Source organism: Tenrec ecaudatus, chromosome 1 (genome assembly GCF_050624435.1).
Source record: "Tenrec ecaudatus isolate mTenEca1 chromosome 1, mTenEca1.hap1, whole genome shotgun sequence".
Lineage (NCBI taxonomy): Eukaryota > Metazoa > Chordata > Mammalia > Afrosoricida > Tenrecidae > Tenrec > Tenrec ecaudatus.
In genome coordinates this window covers 245046560-245072275 of record NC_134530.1, presented here as the reverse complement: position 1 = coordinate 245072275, position 25716 = coordinate 245046560, and the positions used below count along the sequence as shown (strand labels likewise).

Sequence of the window (25716 nt, the reverse complement as noted above, 5' to 3'; positions counted from 1 at the left end):
CTCCCTCCATGGGAGAAAGATGAGGCTTTCTACTCCCTTACAGAGTTACAGTCTCAGAAACCGCAAGCATTCAAGAGAACTCTAGAAGGATCGCACTTTAGTAATAAGTCTATACTCTGTTGAGTAAAGACAACTATAGCATATCCTTAACAAAGCTTTAAGTAAGAGTAGGAAGGCTCAAACTAGCCCCAAGTACAGCCTAGTAAAATATTTTATAAAGGAAGCTGTTAAAATTGGGCACTCAACAACAATATTCAGTATCAAGCATTAAAAAAATTAAAGTACTTGACAAGCAACAAAAGTTGCAGGACAGTATATCCTATACTTTGGAGATATATCAGTCTATAAAAACAGATCAAGAAATTACATGGTGAACAGAATTAGCATCGCAATGCCATTAAGTAGATTCCAATTCATAGTGACCCTAATAGAGTTTTTGAGGCTGTAAATCTTTACAGGAGCATACAGTCTCATCCCTCTTTGTGGGCAGCAGTCCCACATTTACCTGACAGCACCATGGGGGCTACTTCAGAATTTCCAGAGAAGGGCTTGAAAAGAACTATATTAAATATATATTTAAGAATTTTAAAAAGTATAATAATGAGAAAAATGAAAGATTAGAAAGAGAACAAAGTGGAACTTTTAGCATTAAAAGTAAAATAACAATAAGAAATTCACTGGGTGGGTATAATGATAGACTAAAATAGTTCATTACATGAGATACTCTGCTTTTCTAAGTTTGACTATTCTCTTATAAACATTGTGAAATTTAAGGCTTAACTTTATCTGAAGGATTGCCATGCAGAAAGAGAATTAAAGAGGAAATCAGAAAAGGAATCAGCCAATGAGGGAATGTATGCCCTTGCATGGTAGATTCATCACACCAGATTGTTGAAAATAGGCCTCATACCTACATATCAGGGCAGTAGAAGAAATTATCACAACTTAATGAGGAGTTAAGGCTAGTTATCGCTAAGGTCTCTTCCAATTCTATGAAACAAACCACTGGTAACATTTTCCCAATAGAGTCTGACCTTTATTACTCCTAAACCCTTTGCTCATGAAGTAGAGGATCAGTGAAAAAGAGGAAGGCTCTCAATGTGATGGATTCACACAGTGGCTGCAACAATGGCTTTACCATACCAACGACTATGAGGTTGGCATTAGACCAGGCAATGTTTTGTTGTGTTGTACAAAAGGTCACTCTAAGTTGAAAATGACTCAGATCTAACAAGGATAAAAGACAGTCCTTGGGTTACAAACAGGATCCATCCCTAATTATGACTCTTGAGTAGAATTTGTGGGTGAGTCAGAACAGGTGAATGTGGTTCTTAGTTAGCCTGGTTTTAGTACAAGAGGAAACACTGACGGCACTCAGTTAAAGGGTTCAGCAGCTAACTGAAAGGGCGGCAGTTCAAACCAACCATGGTAGAGCGATGGAAGAAAGATGTGGTAGGCTGCTTCTGTAAAGATTCTTGCTTTGGAAATGCTAAGTGGCAGTTCTGTGTACTGTGGGGTTGCTGGGAGGCACAATAGACATGACAGCATTGGAAGCTTTAGTGCAAAAAAGAAAAAAGAAAGGCTCAAAGCTCTTTCAATAAATGGCAAGCTGAAGAGTTCCTATGAGCTGGAATTGACTCGATGGCAGTGAATCTTGGGTTAGTACAGAAAATGATGGTGATTGTGAAGAGACTTCGTTTTGAGAGGGAGGGATGCCACCTGAGTCAAGTCCAACTCCATATGACCGTATAAGACAGGGGAGAACTGCCCTTGTGGGTTTCCAAGACTATAACTGCTACCGAGTATACAAAACCCACCGTTGTCTCTCTGAGCGGCTGGTGCTTTCAAACTGTGGACCTTGTGGTTAGCAGTCCAGCATGTAACCTGCCACATCATCAAGGCTCCTAACCCTCCCCAGGGGAGGGCCAATTTACTTACATTAAAGGGAGAGAAGTTGTCCAAATGAATTGGAAATTTTTAACCCAGGATTGCCTATGCAGGATACTTAACAAAGCAGTTGATATATTCTCCATTTTCCCAGGGTTCACATATAATCATATTTGATATGCTATCTTGTCATCTTTTATACTGCTTACTCTTTTATTCCTAGCACAATGTGCTGCCCACAATGGACTATCAGAATGCTTTTTGACACTACAAGTCAACACTTAGTAACATTATGTCTTTTCCCCCCTGCTATTCTTGTCTGTGTCTTTCCCCATCTCCCTCCTATCAGAGACCATGTCCTACACATGTGTTCTCCATCCAGTGCCTAGAACAGGGTTTTGTGCACATCTAAGAATACAGAAAAAAAAGATTTCCATCTTTAGAAATCATTAAATATTTTTTCAGTGATATCGATTCATCCTGATCATCAAATTCCAAATTTTGTGACTGATGTAGTCACTGAATATTTCGTTATTCTTATTATGCAGCTTATATTCACCTTCGCCTGGATGGCTGCCATCACCACCATCATGAGAAATATGGTTTGGCTTTCTCCCATTTTCCCCATCTCTATGGCCTCTCTCCTAGGCTCCTCAGCATTCGATGTGTTCAAATGGCCTGCTAGCTATCCAAAGGAGAGGCAGACAGAGGACCAGAGCCCACAAAATGCCAGCCCCTCCTAGCTAGAAACTTTATATTTCAACGAATATAATTCTTATCCAGCTAAGATATCCTGCTGAGCAGATATTTCTGCATTTTTCAGATGAGGAAGCTGAGGTTCAAAGTTTAGTAATTTGCCCATGTTTCTAAACAATGGATTTGGGATTTGAAACCAGATCACCCTGGTTCCAAAACCCATGCTTTTAACAGAACAGAACAAAACAAATCTTTCCCACACAAGTCTTGAATTAACCAAACCGACATGAAAAAGTATTTTTTTGTGGTTCCAAAGGCAACTTGGCCTCCACCTTCCATAAACCTGACCATTCTTATAATTTTCTGGTAAAATATCCAATTTCAAAAATACCACAAGGGGGAGCCAAGTCCTAAAAAGCAGGACAGACTGCAAAACAGAATCAATGTCTCCCCTGGAGTCTGGCTCTATTTAGAAAGACAGATCAGAATAGAAGCTCATACTCTGACATGTACGACCTTATCTCTTTCCTGCTTAAAACCGCCAAGAGATCCCCACCTCTTAGGTTTCTAACACCATCTCCCCTGGCATGTGTATGGTGTCCTCTGCTCCTGCTCTCAGCAGACCACCCCCCTTTAATCCAATCTGTACTGTAACACCAAACTACTCAGGCCTCCTGGATTCTCCACATAATCATTACTTCATGCCTTCATTTCTCTGTTCTCGCTATTTCATTTGTGTTTTGTTTTATTAGCATACACTTTTCATAGCATACAATTTAATCATCGAGCACATTAAGATGATTTGCGCTATCATCACCATAATTTCAGGACATTTCCATCTCCTGTTCAGTTCCCTCCTTCTCCCCTGCCGTACACAGTGACTGTCTCTGCACAGCCACCTACCCTGGATTTCATATACAGAGAAGCACACATACACAAACTCAATTATTTCTTTTGTCTGTTTCTCACCCCCAATGGTTCTTCTATTCAGCAACAAAGCACACTTTCCATTCCCATTTGTTCAACTCTGCTCAAAGCACACCTCAAGTCACTTCCTTTGACTTTCCCTGAGTATCCCCTCACCCCAGGGCTCAATGTGCTCAACACAGAATCTACCCTCAGGAGCACTTCTCTTTCCGCCTGTGTTGTACTGTGCTCCCGTGGACGCCTTTACCTCCCTGCTGGAGCAAAAGGTCCCTGAGCAGGAGCACCATGTTTCACCCAGGTGATATGCCCCACCCTGGCACACAGCAGTCCCTCAAGTATGCAAGAATCTGCACTAAGAAACCATCAAAACCAGACACCTGAGGCAATCCTGAACGGATCAGGAGAAACCATCAGAAAGACAGTACTTCACCCCATGTTCGAAATCAACTCCAAAACAATGATGACCAACAATGCAGCTGAAAAAAAGATGTTCCAAACTTACCAAGTGGGTTAAATAAAACACGAAGGAATCCAAGGAAAGAACTGTGCTTTCTGGAGGTGGAGCGCTTGTTGGTGCCTCAGCATTTGGATCCAGTCGCTTTTCGGCATCAAGATTAGTGCCTTCTGTTGTTATTACTCCTAAAATTGAAAGCTGATGTTTTACATTTTAGGAGAAAAAAGAGAAAAGATTTCTCTCCGATTAAAATATTTGAGTGCCTGCTAAACATTAATTAGTCACTGTGTCTAGCAAGTAGGGTTCTCCTAAACTTCAGAGTTCTACTTAGGGCCATTTTACCCTTCATTTGTAAAATAAGTCTGTCTCCAGACTCTCCACTCCACACCAACCTGTCTACCACCTCCCCTGCAATCAGACTACTATCTGGACAATTACTCAAGGGAATTGAGAAAAATGGAGTTTTCTGCTTTCTCCATAAAAACACAGTCACATTTCACAAACATTCATCTAGTGCCAGTGAAGGAACAGGAAGACAATTTTTTTTTAAAGTGTCTCCATTTGCAGGTGGGATGCCCCAATGCTACGTCCGCAGTGTCTGCCATGTGGCAGTCACCACACAATTAGTGACTGGATGAATAATCCTACAAGAAGGAGGATCGGGTCAATACCAAGAAAAAAGCGATGAACTGCTTCCAGGGTGGAGGCCTGGCCTGGGAGCTCTGTGAAAGCACACTCTAGCTATACACACCTGAACAATGACTGAGGTGCACATAGGGACATCCCCAGGTAACAACCTGTACAAGTCGTTTAGGCTGTTCTGCACTTGACCATTACATGCGTGTGCAAAGAATTTGTTTTTAAATATGTAAGGAGAATTTTTCCTACCAGTGCAAGTTTTTAGGCACGAGAATAACAGGTTTTTAAAAAGTGCATGACTTATCTTTAACAAGCAGAAACTCTTAGGAGCTAAAAATTATTAGAAGTTGAGAGTATTCCATATGAATGTAATGCCCTCGGGGGAATGGAGGACATCTGATACCGTCATTCCTCTTCAAAACAGCGGAATTCATTCAGCTGTGACTTCTGATATTAGGATGAGGATATGGCAAAGTATTAGCACAGGCTTTCCAAGTCTCACAGGTGTTAGTGGAGCATGCTCTACTAACCTCAGCTTCTACAAACCACACACACACACACACACACACAATGAAGTGATCGCGTCACCATATTCGATAGTAATGAAGTGATCACGTCACCATATTCGATAGACAAAAATAACAATCAGCTATTCTTCTGATTGGCTGGTAAAATGGGAAAGAGCTATACAAAGGAAATTAGCTCTTGATATTATCGTGAAGGTTGTATATATGTATTTTCTTATTTACACAACCTTAGGACAAATAAAATGGGACGCTCTCCCTCCGTTGCTGCGGGCGGTCAGTGCTAGTGACTAAGTCTGCAGTGGACTCACTGTAAACTTCTCTACACTTTCCTGTCATCTTAGCATGCAAAGATCGATGTCAAGTGTCACTGCTGACAACACCACGTGTGCAGAGCAGAACGGCTTCGCAGGGTTTGCAGGGCTGTGACCTTTGGAAGCAGATTGCCAGACCTGTCTTTGGAGGCACCACTGGGTGGCTTCAAATGGTCAAGTGGGTAACTGTTTGTGCCACCCGGAAATTCCTAGTATAAAGACAGCTGGATAAATAACATGTCTGGGAAACAAACTTTTTTAAAAAGAATTGAACTACATTGTTTCTACTGGGGGGAAGGAGTGAGAAAAGGCACAGAATTGGAGTGTTTCAGTGCAGTGGCCCTCAAACTTCAACTTGCACCAGACTTTCCTGGAGGGCTGGATAGTCAGAGATGGGTAGGCCCCACCCTGCAAGTTTCGGCTCTAGGAGGCAGGCAGTTTTACATGGCTAAAATTCCTGTGCTGTTGGTCTGGTTTCAACCACTGTTCTAGAGCATAAGGTCTCCAAGCCTAAGAACAAAGCTTTATGTTTAAATTATTTACACGAAGCTCTGACAGTCAACTACTGTTAGTTATAGTCACTGGTCTCTTATCTGTTATTGATTTTCTTTAAACTTTTTATTGTGAATTGCGTGGAGTTATACGAAGCAGATCGGTTTTCCACCCAACAATTACTGCACATTTTTATGTCACTGATTGCAATACCCACAATGTAATAGCACGTATCATATCCTACTTCCTCCCTGTAATTCCTGCCTCCATTCCTCCTTCCCTTGTATTTCCTGTCTCCATCCCTCCCTTCTTCCCTAACTTTCTGCACTTCTGCTTCCCTTTTGATCTCAAAGGGTTGCTTATCTTTCCTATTTTTAATCTTCAACTGGCTTCACTCCTGCTTTTCTTTCAATTAGTTCCAGGATGTCTATTCTTCTTCTATTTATTTATTTGCAACTGGTACTGTCTTACTTTTCCCTCTATTTCCTACTTTGGGTGACAAGTCCCCAAGGCCTTATTTATGACATGCCTTTACTTTGTAAGAGAAAAAAAGGAGCAAGTTTTACCAGGGTCAGAGTCGTTCTCAGTACTTGGGATCTGTGACTCCTGTGAGGCCGCTGTGTCACTGGCTGCTGGTTGATCCACGTGCGTGGGCTCTTCAGAAGCAGGTATTTCAGGGTCTTCTGTGCTTTCTGGCTGGAAATTATCCTCATGTGGAGGTGGAATCCCTAGAGGGAAAAGAGATGCACTGGGCTAGTAAAGCAAACTCACAGGGGCAGTTCTACCTTGTCCTATAGGGTCACTATGAATCAGCCATCAACCCAATGGCAGTAGATTTTGGCAAAATGGTAAATACATCAACAAGTATTGCTACTAGTGTTCTAGTTCCTACATGCACACGTTTATTCCAAATAAAACATGTTTAAACATGTCTCCATAACGAGCGGTACTGTGGGTTAGGGGTTGGGCTGCTAACAGCAAGGTTAGCAGTTCAAACTCACCAGCTGTTCCAAGAGAACAAGATGAAGCTGTTTGCTCCCATAAAGATTTGCTGTCTCAAACCCTCTGTAAGTTCGCTGAGTCAGAATTGACATGATGGCAGTGGATGTGGTTTTTGGTTTGGTCTCCAATTAGTGGGTGACTGTCGACAAGTATCTCTTGGTAATACACATGTCCTAATCTCATTATCGTGCCTTCAAAAATAGGTCCAATCAAAAGAGCAGTGTCCAAAGGGATCTGGTGGACCAGTTAAATTCAAGGCGGTGAGGTCAGCTCAGAAGCCTAAGGAGACTCTTGGGAGGATCCCAAAAGCGTAACCTTGATACGGAACATCTAAAATGCACAAAACATGAGCTCCTCAAGGTTGCTCAAACTGCTGTTTGGACATGGTTAAGCTCAGAGTCCAGAATTCTTTGGGAAAGAGTTAGAGAGATGGAAGCATCACCTTTTAGAAGTGTGTGCACCTAGATGGTGGCCATGTGGAGAGACAACTGCTTCAAGTTTTGATATTTTTGTTTAATGAGGTGTTTATTATCTTGTAGCAATACTTTCTGACTCACCCTTGTTTATGCCCACATCGATAAAAGAGAGTTTCAGTCCAGAGTCCAAGTATGAAACATCTATGCTACACAGAAACAGTATGAACTCTTCCTCAGTCAACTATGGAGTCAGGGAGCGCTTACAGAGAAGGGCAGTACACACAAAGGCAGCTTGCTAAAGCGCCTTTCAGTGATTTTCCAGAAACTCTAAGAGCCAAAAAGAGCAGACCCTTCCTGATGTGGCTCAGAGCTCAGCCACAGAGAGCCAGTTTGACTCATGGGACTGCACATGACAGAGCAGAACAAGCAAGTTTTTTACTGGCAAAGACCACCAGGTCCTTTCTCCCTCAGAGCTGCTGATGGGCTCAAGCTGTCAACGTTTCTGTTAGCAGCTGAGTCCCGGCTCCCTCACGGACATCCATTGCAAAGAAAAATTTCTTTCAAATCTCTCATTTTAGCCTGAAGCTCATTTGTATTTTATCTTTAATCCAAAATACACTGGCTCTGAATAAATGTAAAACATGTCCCTTTCCCCAAATTCTCAGGAAAAAAAATGGTACTCTGGAAAGATATGTTTATCCTGTGGCTCTGTGTTCCTCCCAGTACTCTACTAAGCAAGAATAGAGAATTGAACAAGGATTCAGAAAAGTTTACGTTTGGATATCGGTTCAGGGCCAATTCAAGAAGTGTTTATCGAATGCCTCCCATGTGTCAAGTGTGATGTTAGAAAGTCCTCATCCTGGTTCCAGGCTTGATTAATCTGAATGAAAGGATCCCAAGGGTACAGAAAAGTTTAATCCAGCGGTTCTCAACCTGTGGGTCACGACCCCTTTGGGGAGGTCAAAAGACCCTTTCACAGGTGTTGCCTGATTCATAACAGTAACAAAATTAGTTATGAAATAGCAACGAAAATAATGTTATGGTTGGGGGTCACCACAACGTGAGGAACTGTATTAAAGGGTCACAGCATTAGGAAGGTTGAGAACCGCTGATTTAATCGGAGTTAGTAACTACGCCCAAGAAGGAGGAAAGAGCACAGTATTCACAAAAGATGGAAAGTTGAGAGGAATGAAAAAACTCAAAGTGTCTGTTTAAATAAAAGTTTTCTATTAGTTAGTCTGGGTTAGAAAGCATTTGTTTAACGATTAAGAAATTGTGTTCAAACAAAGCCCTTTCCTAATTTTACATGAAATTTGTACTTTGCTCACAACTCTTTGTGCCACATTTTCCTGTTTGTCTCTCTCAGCCTTTTAAAAAGGATTCACTTTGACAATGGAAGCAAGTCTCAACTGTCCTACGGAAAACCAGCCTAAAAGAAAAAAGGCAGGATGAGACACAGGGCATCTATTGTCCCCTCTCTCCTTTAGACACCTTGTAAACTGGGAACAAAGCTCTAGGAAAAAGACCCAAGATATTTTCACTGAGCCCCTTCCCTCCCGTCTGAACCCAACACTGTAGCCACAGGCAGGTACTTACGTTCCCTAGGTCCGTCCCAGTCTTCCTCTGGAGGTTGTGTGTCCACCATCGACACAGGTTCTTCTGTGGAGTGTCTGTACCGGACAAAATAGATTAGGTCTTGGACATCATCGAGTGCCGCCGCCTCTTCAAATATGTTATTTTCCTTCATATCTTGCTCTTTGTATTCAGCCACCCGCATATCAAGCATTTTTTCGGCTACACTCAGAATTTGTGCCTCAGAGGCACGAAAGACCTTATCTAGAACTTTATCCACATTGTAAGGCAGGCTCTCCTGTTGGGTAGACTTCAACTTTAAGGACATTTCTTGGAACATGGCTTCCAGTTCATGGACATCAAAGTACTTCTGGAACCGCTGCATAGACTGCTGTTCCTTAAAAAAGCTCCGTATTATAGGCAGGTCCTTCCCACCGTCACTGTGCTCTGAAGGTGGAGGTGGAGCCCAATGGAACAGGTCATCTTCGACGGCTTCAGAAGCAGACCACTGGTCTTCTGGGTCCAAGAGTTTTGGTAACTCCTCCTGGTCCTCTTTTGAGAGTCCCTCTACCTCAGGCTTCCCTGCCAGCCCCAAGGCCTGCAGCTGTTCTGCAAGGTTATCGTGTTCAAGGTCATCATCGGACTCTCTCCTTGGAGACACTTCAGTGAACTCTGCAGCCTGAAGGTTTTGTGTGTCTGGAAAGCCACTTACTTGCGGTGGGCTGTGGGTTTTCTCGTCTACGAGAGGGCTCTCTGGCGCCCCCGTGGCCGTGCTGGCCATGCTGGCAGGCTCTGTGTCCTGAACGCCTCTGGCCACAGTTTCATGCTTCCCTTCCAGCTCCAAATTCAAACTCCTTTCTAGCTTGCTTTCTTCAGTTTCTGCGTCAGGGTTGGTGCGCTCTCCAGGAGCTTTGTTCATGGCCGGCGAAGTCACATCTAACCTGTCCTGAATCCCAGTACTTTGTTCTTTAGACTGTCTTGCACTCAGAGCATTTTCATCCTCCAGCAGCTCTTCGGGGATGTGCTCATCGGCTTCCAGGCTGTCGGCATCCAAGCCTGGTGCTCCCGCACTACCAGTCTGGCCTGCTGTTCCTACTTGCTGAGAGTCCTGCACTGCTTGGTGACGAACAATCTCTTTTTTATCTGATATTTCCTCTTTGATTGCTTCCCCAGAGAGCTTCATCCTCTCATCCATGCGCTTATGAACTGCAGAAGCCATATCTTTTTCTTGCTGCCAATAACGATTTCTTTCCTGAGCGGGAACCTCTTCATCCAGTTCTGCTGGCGAACCAGTTTCATCAGGAGAGGAGACGCTAGGTTGACTTTGAGTGGGAAGAACTCGCTCCTCTTTGGACTCCTGACCTGGATGCTCCCCAGAAAGTGAGTGCCGTCCAGGTGCACTTACCAAAGCATCCACTTCCTGCACACTGTTGTTGGATGCCTTGTGCAGCTCATCTAAGGGCGGTACAATATCCTTGGGTTCCTCTTTCATTTTTAATTCATTCTTCTGATGCCCTGCACTTCGATGTACAGACTCACTATTTGAACCATCCTCCAAAATGCGTTCAACAGGTTTTTCTTCATGGAGTGCATCTTTTGAGATAAGAATAGCTGCTTTTAGGGCATTTTCCTTGTTATCAGTGGTGAATTTTAATGGTTCTTGACCCTTCTCAGCAGCAAGCAGAGAGTTAAGATGACTGCTTTGAGTGGTACCATGCACAGCCATCTCTTCCTGCTTCTTACCCTCTGACTCATTTGGCAACAGGCTTCTCTTAAATCCCTGAACATTCCCGTCTCTTCCTCTGACGTGATGGTCTACGTCCATTTCTGGGTCTGAATCGGCATTTGTTTTGGAGGCTTCTGTAGACACAAAGTGACCTTCTGCACCTTCAGAACCAAAAGAATCCTTTGCGGGTAGTGCTTCTCCCCACCTGCCATCTGAGACTGGCAATCCATCTTCTTGGTCTTCCTCTGAGTCAGAACTCTCTAAATCCATCACTTTTGTTTGTTCTTCACTTCCTGGGACCAGAGGCACAACAGTATCCCCCAGGGTGATGAGGGTATTTTTATCACCATCTGTGATGCTCGGGGGCTGAGCTGCCTCAATCATGTTTACTCCATTTGACTTCTCCTCTACATCTGCTGAATCCATCTCAACTCCAGCTCTCTCATCTTCATCTGTGAAAGTTAGTAAAGGTAGCTCATCAAAGTTTTCTGTGTTCTCCTCTTCCTCTTTCCCAACTGTGTAATACTCCACATCCGATTCCTCATCGAAATCATCCTCTAATGAAGTAACAAGTCTGGTTGTCTCATCATCCGATACAAGTGCATCAGCAGTTGAGCCAAATTTGGTTTTCAAATCCAGGGTCATTTCTTTTTTCAAAAGTTTATAAGCGTTGATCTTCTCTTGTTCCTCAGAACCTTGAGAACCATTGATGGTTTTGTTGTTTTCACCTTCTGGCATTTTTAACTTCTCTTTCAACATTTCCTCAAAAGGATCAAAGGCAGAATGCTCTCCCTGCGTGTTGTCCATTTGACTATTTGCATGAGGGTGAGTCTTTGGAGCCTCAGATTTTCCTTCTAGATCCTTGGTGTTTTCAGAAAGTAAACTTTCATTTTCCTCTAAGTTGGCTTCCTTGGGCTCAGGTTGTGGGTCACTTTGCTCAGACACTTCAGGAGGCTTTTTCATATGTTGAGAAGTTTCTTCTATAGTTAGCTCCGAATCTCCAGTTGCAGGATCATGTAGCTCCCAAGATTCTAAAAGTTCGTCTACATTATAACTATCAAAGTCATCTCTTCCTCCATCAAAGCAAACAAAATCTGTCTCCTGTAAGGGAAAGGAAAACATTGCCATGTCACTAACGAAGCATCACAGAACAAACGCCTCCCTGTGCGCACGATGGAAGAATGCAGATTCTTGTTTGGAGCTCCCAGAGCTTTTGTGCCCATGTTACATAATGACTGCCCTTGGAACGTGAGGGACCGGAAGCTGGAATCCACTCTTCCCTGACATCTTGCTCCCATCCCTCAACCTCCCAGTTTCTTTTCATCCTCTCTGCCCCATGCAAGGGAGGGCTTGTGTGGCTGGTGAGATTTCTTAGCCTGTGCCTATTTCTTTTGGGCACCTGCCTAGCAGCATGGAGTACAAACCTTCTGTTCTTTATGTGGTCAGTTTTATTGGGATAGCTCCCCTCCCCTTGAGTCACACTCCCAGTTATTGAGCCCTGTCTGTGATTGTGTAAATCTGTCCCACTATTACTGCACAAATGAGCCATATTTTCCAAAAAGGCTTATTATTTAACAAAGATGACAGTTCATATGCCTAACATGTGGGTCTCTCAATTGTTCTAACCACAGCTGGAAAGAGAGGGTGCCATTTATTGAATCCTCCAACTTCCAACATCTATGCCTGACATTAAAAAAAAATCATTTTATTGGGGGCTCATACACCTCTTATCACAATTCATACACAAATCCACATGTCAAGCACATTTTTACATTCGTTGCCATCCTTTTCAAAACATTTTCTGTCTACTTGAGCCTTTGGCATCAGCTTCCCCCCATCCTCCCTCATGAACCCTTGAAAATTTATGAATTATTATTTTTTCATGTCTTACACTGACCAATGTCTCCCTTCACCCACTTTTCTGTTGTCCGTCCCCCTGGGAAGGGGTTATATGTAGATCATTGTGATTGGTTCCCCCTTTCCCTTACCCTCCTGGAATTGCTACTCTCATGATTGGTCCTGAGGGGTTTATCTGTCATGGAGTCCCTGTGTTGCCAGCTCTTATCTGTACCCATGTACATGCTCTGGTCTAGCCGGGTTGGTTAAGCAGAATTGAGGTCATGATAGTGGTGGGAAGGAAACATTAAAGAACTTGAGGAATGCTAGTGTTATACTGCATCCTGACTGGCTCATCTCTTCCTTGTGACCCTTCTGTATGGGGATGTGCAATTATCTACAGATGAGCTGTGGGTCTCCATTCCACACACACCCTCATTGACCTTGATATGATTTTTTGTTCTGGGTCTTTAATGCCGAACACCTGATCCCATTGACACCTCATGATCAAACAGGCTGGTATCCTTTTCCTTTGTGGGCTTTGTTGCTTCTCAGCTAGATGGCTGCTTGTTAATCTTCAAGCCTTTAAGATCCCAGTCACTTTATCTTTTGATAGCTGGGCACCATCAGCTTTCTTCACTACATTTGCTTATGCACCCATTTTGTCTGTAGCAATTGTGTCAGGGAAGGTAAGCATCACAGGATGCCCAGTTATTAGAACAAAGTGTTCTTACATTGAGAGAGTACTTGAGTAGATGCCCAATGTCCATCTGCTACCTTAATATTTAACATATAAATATATGTACATAGATATATTTCCCTATCGTTACGAATAAATATATTTACATATGTCCATTCCTGTATGTAGACCTCTGTAAATACCTTTTGCATCCTAGTTCTTTCCTCTATTTCCTTTTACTTTCCTCTTGTCCTAATATCATGTTCAGCCTTCATTCAGGTTTCAGTAATTCCTCTCAGTTATAATGCCTTTGATCAAGCCCTACCAGGCATCCTATGCCCTCCTCACCATCAGTTTTTGATCACTTGTTGTTCCCTGGTCTCTGGGTTTGTTAACACCCACTTCCCCCCTTCCCATATCCCCCAGAACCATTGGTCCCATTGTTTTCTCCTCTGTTAAACCATCTAGATAAACAATCTAAATAGTTCCCCACTTATCTTACCTAGGTAGACATGCAGAGACAATAACAAGCACAAAAACAAGACAGAGCAAAACAAAATTACAGAAGAAAATAAAACAACAACAAAACCCAGCGACAAAAAAGAGAAAACCCTATGAATAACTCTAGGTCTGTTTGTTGACCTTTAGGAGTGTTTTCTGGTCCAGTCTGATGGGGTGGCATGCCCTGGCCCCAAAGTCTATTTTTGGTATTCCCTGGGGACTTCATTGCTTTGCTCCCCTCGCTGTTCTGTTGCACACCCTAAACATTTCTCCTGGGTGGGGTGGGGTCAGATCAGGCACAATTCCTGCACAATGACTCCAGTGTTGTCCCTCACAGTGCTATGGGTCAGTGAGGGATGTCTTGTCTTGTGGTAGGGCTGGCCCTTTGGTCCTCTCTGTGCATTGGCTGATCTGAGCAGGAATATGTCCTCAGGGCTCAGTGTTATGCCTGACTTTCTAGCTCAACAATCCATCCAGGAGAAAATGGAAGATGGTCGGTGCCCTCTGGACTCTACTCCTGCTCCCCCAGCTGTAAAGCTCTGAGTCTACATGGATTTCTGGCTCACAGTTTCCCTGCAGTAGGGAAAATAAATCATCTCTAGATTTACTTTACTGACACACAGTTACATAACTCAAATTTTAAAAGGGGGAAAATACCTCAATGTCAGTTTTGACTCAGAGCAACCTTATAGGACAAGGGTAGAAATGACTGTAGGTTTCCAAGACTGTAACTCTTAAGGGAGTTAAGCCTCATCTTTCTCCCTAGAAGTAGCTAGTGCTTTTGAACTGCAGACCTGGCAATTAGCAGCCCAATGCATACACCACTACACCACCAGGACTCAACACGTACATAGAAAGTAAAACTTTAAAGGTACAAATAATAGTCTCAATGGGACTTCCTTGCCTAATTCTTACCACAAGAACAACAAGCTTCAGGCAGGGACACAACCTAATCTAATCCAGGGTCAGAGAAATTACTAAGATCTGCTGTCAGGACTATGTGCAGATTTTATTTTTCCTTTCCTCTGCCAATAAATAGATTGGCTCAGAAAAAAGCTAGACACTGTGGGGAATGTTAAAAACTAACAAAAATAATTCTCTTTTCTTAACTAAAGTCTCACTAATATCACCTGCCCAGTGGAGTAGGGATAACTGGTTTCCTCTTTGAATCACATGCATTTCCAAGTTGAGGGAACATGCAGGGTGAAGTCGGAACCCCAATCAGCTTAGGTTTCTGTGACCAATAACCTCTGGTCCCACACTAGTATCCTTGGCCATCTCTCGTGAGGCATGAAGTCAAATAAGCGATAGGGCTAATTTTATGATCTGCTGGATTATCATAGAAAAATTGAAAGAAGAGCTCTAGAGTCTTATCCATTCTGCTGGAATAAGGATCCCAGAACACAAAAATCCTCTTAGTTACACAGCTGCTTTGTATACCGCATGGTCAAGACCTTATGGATTTGAGGCCAGATCTCATCCGAAACGCTCGAGCTACCTGTTACAAACTTATAAACTCTTAAATCTCTAACAGGTCTATAATAAGTCCGCATTTCTGGTCTAGTACATAATTTAAGTTTTGCTTTATCACAATTTATAAATATAAGCACGTGCAGCTTAAAGTCCACAATGTGCTCTGTGAAACAGCACATGTGTGATGTGGATGTTGTGCAAACACCATAATAAAACCTTATGGGAGCCAGCTTCGAGGTGTCCTTCTTGCCATCACCACAGCTGCCACTGCTGCTGACAGTGGTGGGAGGAACAAGCTCTGCAGCAGCCAAACCTGAGAGGGTGGGGGTAGGATTGGATCCAGAAGAAGCAAGTGGGGAGGGAGCAGAACACCTCAGACCTGCTCACTGTTCTATCCACCTGAACAGCAGGGGCAGCCCAGGCCTACAGACCCTGCTACCACTTGCCCACCAGACAAAGTCTGAGAAGCTGTACCCAGAACCCTGGCCTCTGCTTCAACAGCCTGGGCACCACTTATGTTCGGCAACAGACTGCGTCGGGGGCCTTTAAAACCATTAAGGGAAGCGATAAAACAAGAGGTGAATTCCCATTAAAAATATTAAAAAACAAAACTCAGGGACCATAGATATAAACACAGTAGGACACTTCTGGAATATAGGTTAAACAACATATACCTGTCCTTAAAATGAGCTCATTCACCCCCTAATCACTAGAAACAAAAATTATGAGTTCATAATTTTTTTCACCCATATAAATAGCACGAAAAGTTCCATATAAGAATACCATGCCTGGTATTCCCTTCTCTCTTTTTCCTGGTAGTTTTATCCCAAATTAAAATCTGATGGACAACCATTGGATTTTTTTTTTAACTTTCCTGACCGATACAAACAAAACATTCAAAGATTTTCAAAGATAGTTAAGTAAATTTGGGTGATGAATTCCCAAGTTAATTTATAATTGAGAGCAAAGACAGAAATGTATCACTTACGTCTGTTGGAAGTTGTAACTCTTCATTAGTATATTCATGAACTACCTGGATTAAATCCTTTGGAAAATATCCAAAAATACGCCCAACCTATATGGAAGAATGGGCAAAAGGGACAAATAATCAAAGAAAATTCTGTATGAAAAATGTAAATTAGATACTTGTTAGTAGTTAGGAGAAATATAGAAATAGGTAAATGTAACTGAGATAACGGTTTTTAAAATTATTCTCTTACCATTCTAATAGTATAAAATATTGTAAACCCAATATTTCTAAAACCATTGAAATTTTTTCAATATTTGGCATAATTTCCAAACAGCACAAAACATTAGACTCTTGAAGTACATAAAATGTATGTACAAGGAATGATTATACGTCCTTCAGTTAACAGGATGCAAAATAGAACTGTCTTAACCTCTAATAAGCATTTACCTGTATATTTCAGTGCACTGCTCATAAATCATTACTTAAAAATCTTTCTTAAATCAATAAATAGTCATAAAGATTAATAAGTAAAAAGAATACAAACTTTCTGAAATGGTTAGCACAACTAAAGGCAAACATTTCTTGTTATTAGAAGTGGTACTAGGTTTTCAAAACTACACTTACAGGTATTCTGAGGGAAATAAAATTGGAATGTAATTCATAGTAATCTATACACCAAGTTTCAGTTACATGCAAATTAAACCTCTTTAGAAAATAATCCTTTTCATCTTCAGTATTAAGACCTGGGGTACAAAAAGTGTGTCCTCTTAGGAAACATATACTGTCTTTTACCAGCCACTGTCCGAAAGTAAGAGCAGATATCTTCCCTATTGTTAAAGACCAGAGAGAACGAAGTGTGATCAAATGCACGAAAGAGTAGAAAAAGCCATCTTATCACTAACTCTAAAATATCCCATTCATGAATGCTCTAGTCATATCTAGCCACTATCTGAAAGCCAGCATTCGTAGACTACTGCCATGAAGATTAGATAAGACAGGGCAATTAAAGGTGCCACATTGGCAGTTACAGTCTGAAATGCTAAGAAGCTAAAAAAAGGGGGGGGGGGGACTTAAGACACAGACACAAGAATCATTTTGAAAACAAATGAGGGAAAATGCTAATTTCCTAAATGATAAGGCTCAAGAAACAAGAAGTAAACCAGAAGAAAATAGGCCCTTCCCTTCTGTGGAATGAGAAGACCAAGACGGGCGGGGGGGGGGGGGGGGGGGGGGTTGTCAGGGATATATGAAGAAAGCAAATACATATATCTTTGCTTTATCTGTATCCCCTGAGGACCACCATTCATATAAAACCCCATCGTTATAAACTTGGTGAGATCCCATTTCTTAAGATCTAACACGCAAAAAAAGTTGCAGAATCATAGGTCCTCATGGTTACAATTTATCTTTTATGTCTAGCTAGCACATCAAAAATTGGTTTTTGCTCCTGTGTATGTTCTTTGCCAAAAAAATTGCTGATTGATATGAAAAGAGTAGAATACTACTTTAAGAGAACACACACTACTATCAAGAGAAATGTAAACAAGTATCTTTGCCCTATTAGACCCTGGTCGCTTCCATCAGAGAGCTAATGGCCTTGGGTGGCACAAACATTTTATGTTTGGCCATGAACCAAACCCACCAAGAGGTACCATAGAAAAGAGGCCTGTCAATTTGCACCCGTAAGGACTGCAGCCATGAAAACACTACAGTGCAGTTATGTTCTCTCATACACAGGGTCTCCAGGAGTCAGAGGGGTGATCTGAAGGCAGTGAGTGCAAGGAACACTAACTGCAATACAAAGCAGTAAAAATGAATGCCACATGAGCAATGTAAACAGAGCACCACCTCAACAACTGTGAGACAGGAAAGATGGGTGCTGAAGGCCACGTGCCCAAGAAGACGGGCTGAGAGTGAGGAATCAGCGAGAGAGGCAGGCTGTCTAGTGGTTAAGCATGGTCAGGCTGAGCTCATGCCTGAAATGCTCCGAGGTGAGGAAGAGGGAAGGAAAAGCACAGAAATGAAAAATGCAGCCTTGGTACAAGGAGAAGCATTTCCAAGATAAAGATAAGGAAGCCCTGTTTGTTGACAGACTTGAAAGCAACAGAATCGGCTGTTCTTTGTATGGTGTGATTCAACTGGGATGACTGAAGACAAGGGTTTAGTACCTGACCACTGGACTGTTCAAGACTCCTCCCTAGGAATCTAGACCACAACCAAAAGGAATCTGTTTTTCCAGATGGAGGATCTCAAGCCGTATTTTCTGCGTTTTTTTTGCCTGGTGTTCCCTAGAGTGAAAAATTACAAATAAGGCTGGGTATATCTGTGTTTGGACAACCCAAAGGACATTACTTTTGCATGGATAAACAGCCCACACACCATACTTCTTCAAAAGAAGAGGACAGTCACTCATAAGCCTCTCAATCAGGCTCCTATGAGTGACCGCCTTCCTTATAAACATCAAGGCATGATGCCTTCACTGATTTCCATGTCTGATACCAGGGCATCCATGAAACTAGCTGGAAAGAGAGCCCGTGAGGAGCCAAACCTCCAAGAGCAGGTGTCTGAAAGACAGAAAAGGATGACCCAAAAGTTGCTGAAAGCCAACAAACAGGAAAGCAAGCACCCAGCAAAAACCCAGCATTTCACTTTTCTAACACACAGGTCATAGCACAAATGGTTAGGTAACACTCTTCCCAGGAATGCCAATTTTTCAACAGGTTTTACTAATGTAATCACAGAAACTGAAACTCACCTCAAATCAACTCTAAGCCTGCATGCCTAAAACACTACCTTGAATGTAATTCACAGGAGCAATCTAACACCCATGAATCCTATTAAAATAAGATTTCCTTCCTATTTGAAACAATGAAATGAAGCAATTTCCCAGTTTTCACCATTCCAGACTTTACTACGGAACGATGCTGGCTGGGCAGACCTAGCACTTGCTGCTGAGGAGCAATAGCCAGAATCAGCTCAATTCCCAGTAACAAACCTGTGCTGAGCCCCAGTTCTCTGCCAGGGCTAATGCTACTGGGACACTGAGCCATCTTCTGTTCTCAGACTAGCAGAGAGGGCAAGTTAACCCTTTCACAAACCCCAAGCAAACACCATGATTTAAATCAGCAGTGCTAACAAGGCAATACCAGCTACGTAAATAAAGGATGTCAAATTTTCACTTACACTTCCGGCCCAAACTTCAGGTGGCCCCCCTGCCAGTTTATAGTAGACATATACAGGATCGCCTTTTTTAAAATTCACAAAACGACAGTCTGGGCCTGTGAAGTCTTCTAGAGCCTCGCCCCGGTACATTAACACTGTATGTACAGAGAGAAAGAAGGAAATTAACTCTTTTATCAGATTTATATTTTTACAGCTCAATGATTATCAGGAAACGGAGAACACACTGTAAGCAATCGAGTTTCTCCAGGACTTGCTAAAATCACTTTTAATTCATATTCATACTATTCAGAGTCTCAGATACTCTAAAAGTCCATCAAGATTTATTGTTGTACAAGTTCTTATGTGGTGCAGATGTGCTCAGATGTTAAGTGAGCAGGGGGAGGTTCAATCGGCGTGAGATGACCAGAGGTTCCTTGGAAGAAAGGCTTGGCAAACTACTTCCAAAAATCAGCATTAAAACCTTAGGGAGCACAGTTCTATTCTGACACAAATTGGGTTGCCACAAGCAGGCATCAACTTGATGACAACTTGCGGTTGTTGTTGTTAGGTGCCACTGAGTAGATTCTGACTCACAGAGATCGTAGGTACCACAGTACAAAACAATGCCTGGGCCTGCACCGTCCTCAATCTTATTGGAGCCCATTGTGGCAGCCACTGGGTCAATCCATCCTGGTGAGGACCATCCTCTTTTTCACTGCCCCTCTACTTTACCGAGCATGATGTCCTTCCCCAGGGTCTCTCCTGATAACAGGTCCAAAGTATATGAGGCAAAGACGTGCCATGCTTCCCCCTAAAGAGCATGCTGGCTGCTGTGTTTCTTCCAAAGCAGATTTGTCAGTTCTTTGGCAGGCCATGGTCCTTTCACTACTCTTCGCCAGCACCATCCTTCAAGTGCATCCATTCTTCTTATGCGTGTCTAACTGTCTTCCTTATTCAGTGTCCAACTTTCACATGCATACGAGGTGACTGAAAATCCCATGGCTTGGTTCAGGCACACCTTAGTCCTTAAAGTGACATCCTTGCTTTTCAATACACAAAATACCCTGGAGACAGTGGAAAGGAAGACTTTCCCCATTTTTTCCTGTGGATACAGAAAGCAATGTGTCTACTGCCACACAGGGCAGATCTCCGTCTGCCTTGGCTCCCTGTGGGACCATCAAATCCTCAATCGTTGCTGGTTCATCTTAAAAAAGCATAATTTTGTCAACAGGTAAGTTCAAGCACAGACAGCATGGTTTCTACATGTAGCAATAATATGAAGCCAGGAAGGGCATCTTGCAACTCCCAAGGGGTCAATTAACTGGAACTAACATTTAAAAAAAGCACTACCTCCTAAGTGGTTGTAACTGTAAACACTGTCAGTTTCATTTGTAGCAGATTTGTTCTTTTGGTATAGTATCAGAACATAGTAACGGGAAAGGATACCAAACTGTTATTATTGAGCCCTGTCACATAACAAGCAATATTTTCTGAAAGTAAGTAATGCTGGCTGTTTCAAAACAAAGGAAGATAGCCTCTTATTCATAGTATTTCTATAAACCAAATCAAAAGTGGACATCATCTATGGAAAGGAGGAAGCAAAACTGTGAATATAAGTCTGTTATCCTTAGACATAAAATGCGGGACTTAAATCATACTCCATCTAGGAAGTAGTAGAAGGAGTATTTTCCTCATTGGCCAAACACACAGTGAAACAAAATCAATAATAAGGACATTTAGGTAGCAGGTGGAGGGGGGACGATGCCACGGAAATTCTTCTAAGTCCATTTGTGTTAAAATGCCTCTTTAACTGAATTCTTGTCTGATTTGAATTTTTTGTTGATACCAGGTGTTTTCAGTAACAGAAGGCAAGCTAAAGTCAGGGGAATTTCTGGGATCTTAGAGGCTTGAAGTTAATCAAGCGGCCATCTAGCTGAGAAGCAACAAGCCCGCATGGAAGAACACCAGCCTGTGTGATCAGGAGGTGTCGAAGGGATCAGGTAGTGTCGAAGGGATCAGGTAAAAGGCACCAGAAGACCCCAAACAAACAAATATACATATTGTTGAGAACAAGGGGGTTAAAGCAGAGACCCAAAACCCATCTGTAGACAATGGGACATCCCCTCACAGAAGGGTCACAAGGGATGAGTCAACCAGGGTGCAGCATAGTACCAATGAAACACAATATTCCTCTGGTTCCTTGAGGCTTCGTCACCCCCCACTATCAGGACCCCAGTCCTGCCTTTCACTTCAGGATAGGGATAGAGGAGAGCATGTACACTGGTACAGGTAAGAGCTATTGCCACACGGAATCCAAGTCAGATAACCTGATCAGGAACAGGAATGGGAGTAGCGATACCAGGGGGTAAGGAAAGGTGGGGAGAGGATGGGAAGGGGGAAATGATCACAATGATCTGATTGACACATAACCACACACACACACACACACATACATATCCACACACGGGAAGGGGTAAATTATCACAATGATCTGATTGACACATAACTCCCCCCCCCACACACACATACCAATAGGGGGAGGAACAACAGAAACTGGGGGAAGAAAGACAGCGGTTGGTGTAAGATATGAAAATAATAATAATAATTGATCATTTATCAAGGGGTCACAGGTTGGGAGGGGAAAGGAAGGGGAAAAAGAGGAGCTGGTACCAATGGCTCAAATAGAAACTAAATGTTTAGAAAATGATGATGGCAACATGTACAACATATATGCTAGATACAATTAATGTATGGATTATTATAAGAGCTGTACAAACCCCCAATAAAATGATCTTTTAAGATAAATAAAGTCAGGGGAATTGTGTGTGAGTGTGTATGAACTTAGATTTTGAAACCATATGTTTCAGTGCATCCATATGCTCCAAGTGGACTCTGATGATAAGACTGGAAAAGTGAAGCCCATTTCTTCAGATTCCTGTGGTTATACGGGTCCTCACCATATAACAGCACAACCACTGATTCCAGTTTCCCATGGAACCTGAGATGCTGAATATGCTTGCTGGTGGGGAGAATAATATTTGCATGTACCATGGGTCAAGGAAAGATTAAGTATTCCAGGAAGAAAATATGTTGTGCTGCTTTTAGTGTGTTTACTCACACCAGCCATATTGGACAGGGTAGAACTGTCCTTGTGGGTTTCTGAGATTCAAACTCTTTACCGGAATAGAAGGCCTCATCTTCCTCCCACAGATCAGCTGGTGGTTTTGAACTGCAGACCTTCTGGCTAACAGCTTAATGCTTAACCACAACGCCACCAGTTTAACATAAATTAAAGATTGCCTCTTTTCTTCTTTCTTAAATGGTGTTTCAGTGACATGAACTCATCAACTTTTTGAATAACACCAAATTAAATATCAGAACTAAACTATATGTTTCTTGGCCTTGCAATTTATGAACTATTATTTCTGTGGCGCTTGTAAATTCTCGTCCTAAGGGATTCCAACAGCATGAATGACTAAGGCTAAAACTGGTTTGCCTTATAAAACCCTTGGAATATTTACTATTATCTCTAATAACCCTCTTCATCTGAGTCTGGAGATCCCTGCGCCTTACACGGCCCCCATCTGGGACTGGGTGGCGATTCCATTTCCTGCGCACAGAGAAGGCACCTATCCTAGATGGCCCATGAGGAGCCTCCGCCTCTTTCAAGAGCAGGATGTTGGCCTTCCTGCTGGCCTGACAGTTTGCAAGGAGACTTCTAGGCACAGACACGACACGACTGAAGCAGAGCCTGAGCAGAGGTCTTGGAATACACTGCGTGCAAGGACTCCAGGCTAGTCCCAGACCTAAACTCCAATCTCTGGTCACAAGGCAGTAGAGAGCCAAAAATGCCAGTAAAAGGTGCGGGGGTAGAACCAGTGTGCCTTTCCTGAACGTTACCATCAACTTACCACGAGGAACGGGCCCCCAACCCTTAGCGCATCAGCCCCCGCCTCTGCACGGACAGAGCTCCCCGCGGCGGGGGCAGGAAAGCTCGACTGCAGCGCGGGGAGACCAGGGCGTGCAGCGCGCAGCCTCATCTCCCCACCGAGCCGGGTCGGACAGGGTTGGGGTCACCAGGAGCAACCCCAAACGCCGCCTCGGTCGGCAAAGGCAAGATAAAACGCTGGCAACAAGTGGAGGTCTCGCCCCCACGGTCAGGACCGGCTAGCCCGGACGTCGGCAAGGGCGGAGGGAGGGAAGAAACCGCCCGGCTGGGCCCGCGGCTCGCCCACTTGCGCGCTCGCCCCGCGCGGCTCGCGGGACCCCCGAGCCCGGCACGCGGTGCCGCCAACCCCCTCCCCCGCCCCAACGGCGCCACGGAGACCCCGGGGCGGCGCCCGGCCCGCCGCCCAGCCGGCCCGCACTCACTGCTGCATTCCTCGTCCGCGCAGAGCTTGTGCTCCGAGAAGCGCCGGCCCGCAGCGGAGTCCTTGAGAGCCGGCACCCGCCAGCGCGGCCCGAGCAGGAGCAGCCCCAGGAGCAGCCCCCGCGCCGCAGCCATGTTGTGGCCAACGCCGAGGCCCCGGTGACGCGGAGGAGGCCCGGGCGGCGCGGGGGGCGGCGCCGGGGGCGGGGCGCGGGGCGGGCCGGCCGTCGCCCTGGGAAAGGGCTCCAGACTGACACGTCAGCCGGGTCTCCGGAGAGGATGCGGGGACCGCGAAAGGGAGGGCCCAGAGCGCCGCCCTTTCTCCCCCGGCCTGCGGCCCGGCACGCTACCTAGGCAACGAGGACTCGGCCGCTGCGCCCTCGCCCAATCGCCTGCCTCTGCGGGCCCTCCACTGTCCACCTGCCTCGCGACTTCATTCTCAGCACCTGGAGGACTCCAACCCCGCTCCATCCTCACAACAGGTCCTCTCTGGAACCGTCTCGTGGCTTTGGATTTGGGGCTCCACACAAAACCAGCTCACTCGCGTCCTTTCTTGATGTACCTCCTTTTCCCAACCACCCAATCCCACCCACGTTAGACACCGCCACACACACACCACCCCCCAACCACCCTGCCCATGGTAGGAAAGGGGGAGAAATTAGTGAATTTGGGAATGCGAGTTAGAGGCCAGAGCCCGTTAAGTCTTTATTTGAGTGCTTGGTTTGGAGGTGGCCAAACTCCCTTCCCTAAGTGATATCTTGAAACTCCAGGGTCTTTATTCGCAAGGGAAGAATTAATTTAATTCAACGCAAATTCGCTGAGGTTCCATTTTATGTCAAATGCTAGTCAAAGCACTAGGATGGTGGGCTGAGGGGAGAAAAAGTGAGGAGAGATCAAAAGAGAAATAAGGTATTGTGGCCCCTCCTGCCACTGCCATCCAATAGATTCCAAATCAGTGACCTGTGGGCTTCTGAGGTTGTCACGGACTAGAAAACCTCATCTTTCTCGCTGATCCGCTGGGAGGTCTGAACCATGGACCTTGTGGTTAGCAGCCAATGTGTCCATTCGATGGCAGTGAAGTTTGGCTTTCTTCCAAAGAAGTTCATAATTTGATAGTAACCAACCAACATCAGAACACAAGATAACTAGAGCAGAATGGAGAATGGAGAAAGGCGATGGAATGATGCAAATGGTGAAACTCTGAGCTATAAACCCAAAGGCGGACATTTCAAATCAACCCAGAATTGCCTCAGAAGCAAAACCTGACCATCTGCTCCTGAAGGTCACATTCTTCAGAACCCCATGGAATGCAATGGGGTCTCCCTTGGGGTAACCATGAGTGGGAGTCAACTCCAGTGTAACATGCAGCATTGGTTGGAGGTCAGTAATGATTCCGCAATTGAATTCTCACTCTCTGGACCAATGCACCAAGTTTAGCCCGCGCTCTTCTATCAGTGGAGGCTTGGGTGTCACTGAGTAGCTTATAGTGGAATTTCCAAGTCAAAGAGAAGAAAGGCCTGATGATTTCCTTCTGAAAATCAGACAGTGAAACATCGGGATCTCCCTAGATTATGACCCGTATAGATACCCTTCAGACTTAGACTTACAAATCCCCCCGAGGAATCACATTACAGCCAAATAAGTGAACAATATAACCTAGAATGTGCTCTATAAAACAGTGAACCACACAGGCCAGCACATGCCCAAAAAAAAAACAAAGCTCAGAAGAGCTGCTTTTGTACACGTGAACACCTCACGAGATCGGAATCCTTGGTCCAGATAAAGGATCATGCCTTCATGGGATATCCTGGTTCACTGGGTTGGCAACTTTGTATTTAGTGCTACCTCCTAGTTCATTGCATGGTGCCTGAGGTCTGAAAAAGCATGCAAACAAGTACCAAAGGCACAAAAATGGTTCTATATTAACTGTAGCCCCAGAGGAAGAAGAAGAGTCCCAAATAGGAGGGGGATAGGAAGTATGTGGCTAATTGTCTCCATAACAACTGCTTCCTTTGCCATAAGGCCAGAAGCACTGGATGGGATAGCTACCATTACTGAAAAATTTAATCAAAGACGG

At 43.9% G+C, this 25716-nt stretch overlaps 1 protein-coding gene across 3 annotated transcripts in view; it reads right to left on the bottom strand.

Annotated features, from left to right (window-relative positions):
• MIA3 (MIA SH3 domain ER export factor 3) overlaps positions 1 to 23815 on the bottom strand; it is a 59059-nt gene extending 35244 nt beyond the window's left edge. For all 3 annotated transcript variants that reach the window (XM_075530481.1, XM_075530480.1, XM_075530482.1), the window contains exons 1-6: positions 23642 to 23815; positions 19292 to 19425; positions 16127 to 16213; positions 8948 to 11750; positions 6500 to 6661; positions 4013 to 4149 (exon numbers count right to left, since the gene is read on the bottom strand). In XM_075530481.1, the coding sequence (XP_075386596.1) occupies positions 4013 to 4149; positions 6500 to 6661; positions 8948 to 11750; positions 16127 to 16213; positions 19292 to 19425; positions 23642 to 23774 (3456 nt within the window). In that variant the 5' untranslated portion in view covers positions 23775 to 23815. The remainder of the gene's footprint in view (positions 1 to 4012; positions 4150 to 6499; positions 6662 to 8947; positions 11751 to 16126; positions 16214 to 19291; positions 19426 to 23641) is intronic.
• Positions 23816 to 25716: the final 1901 nt, after the last annotated feature.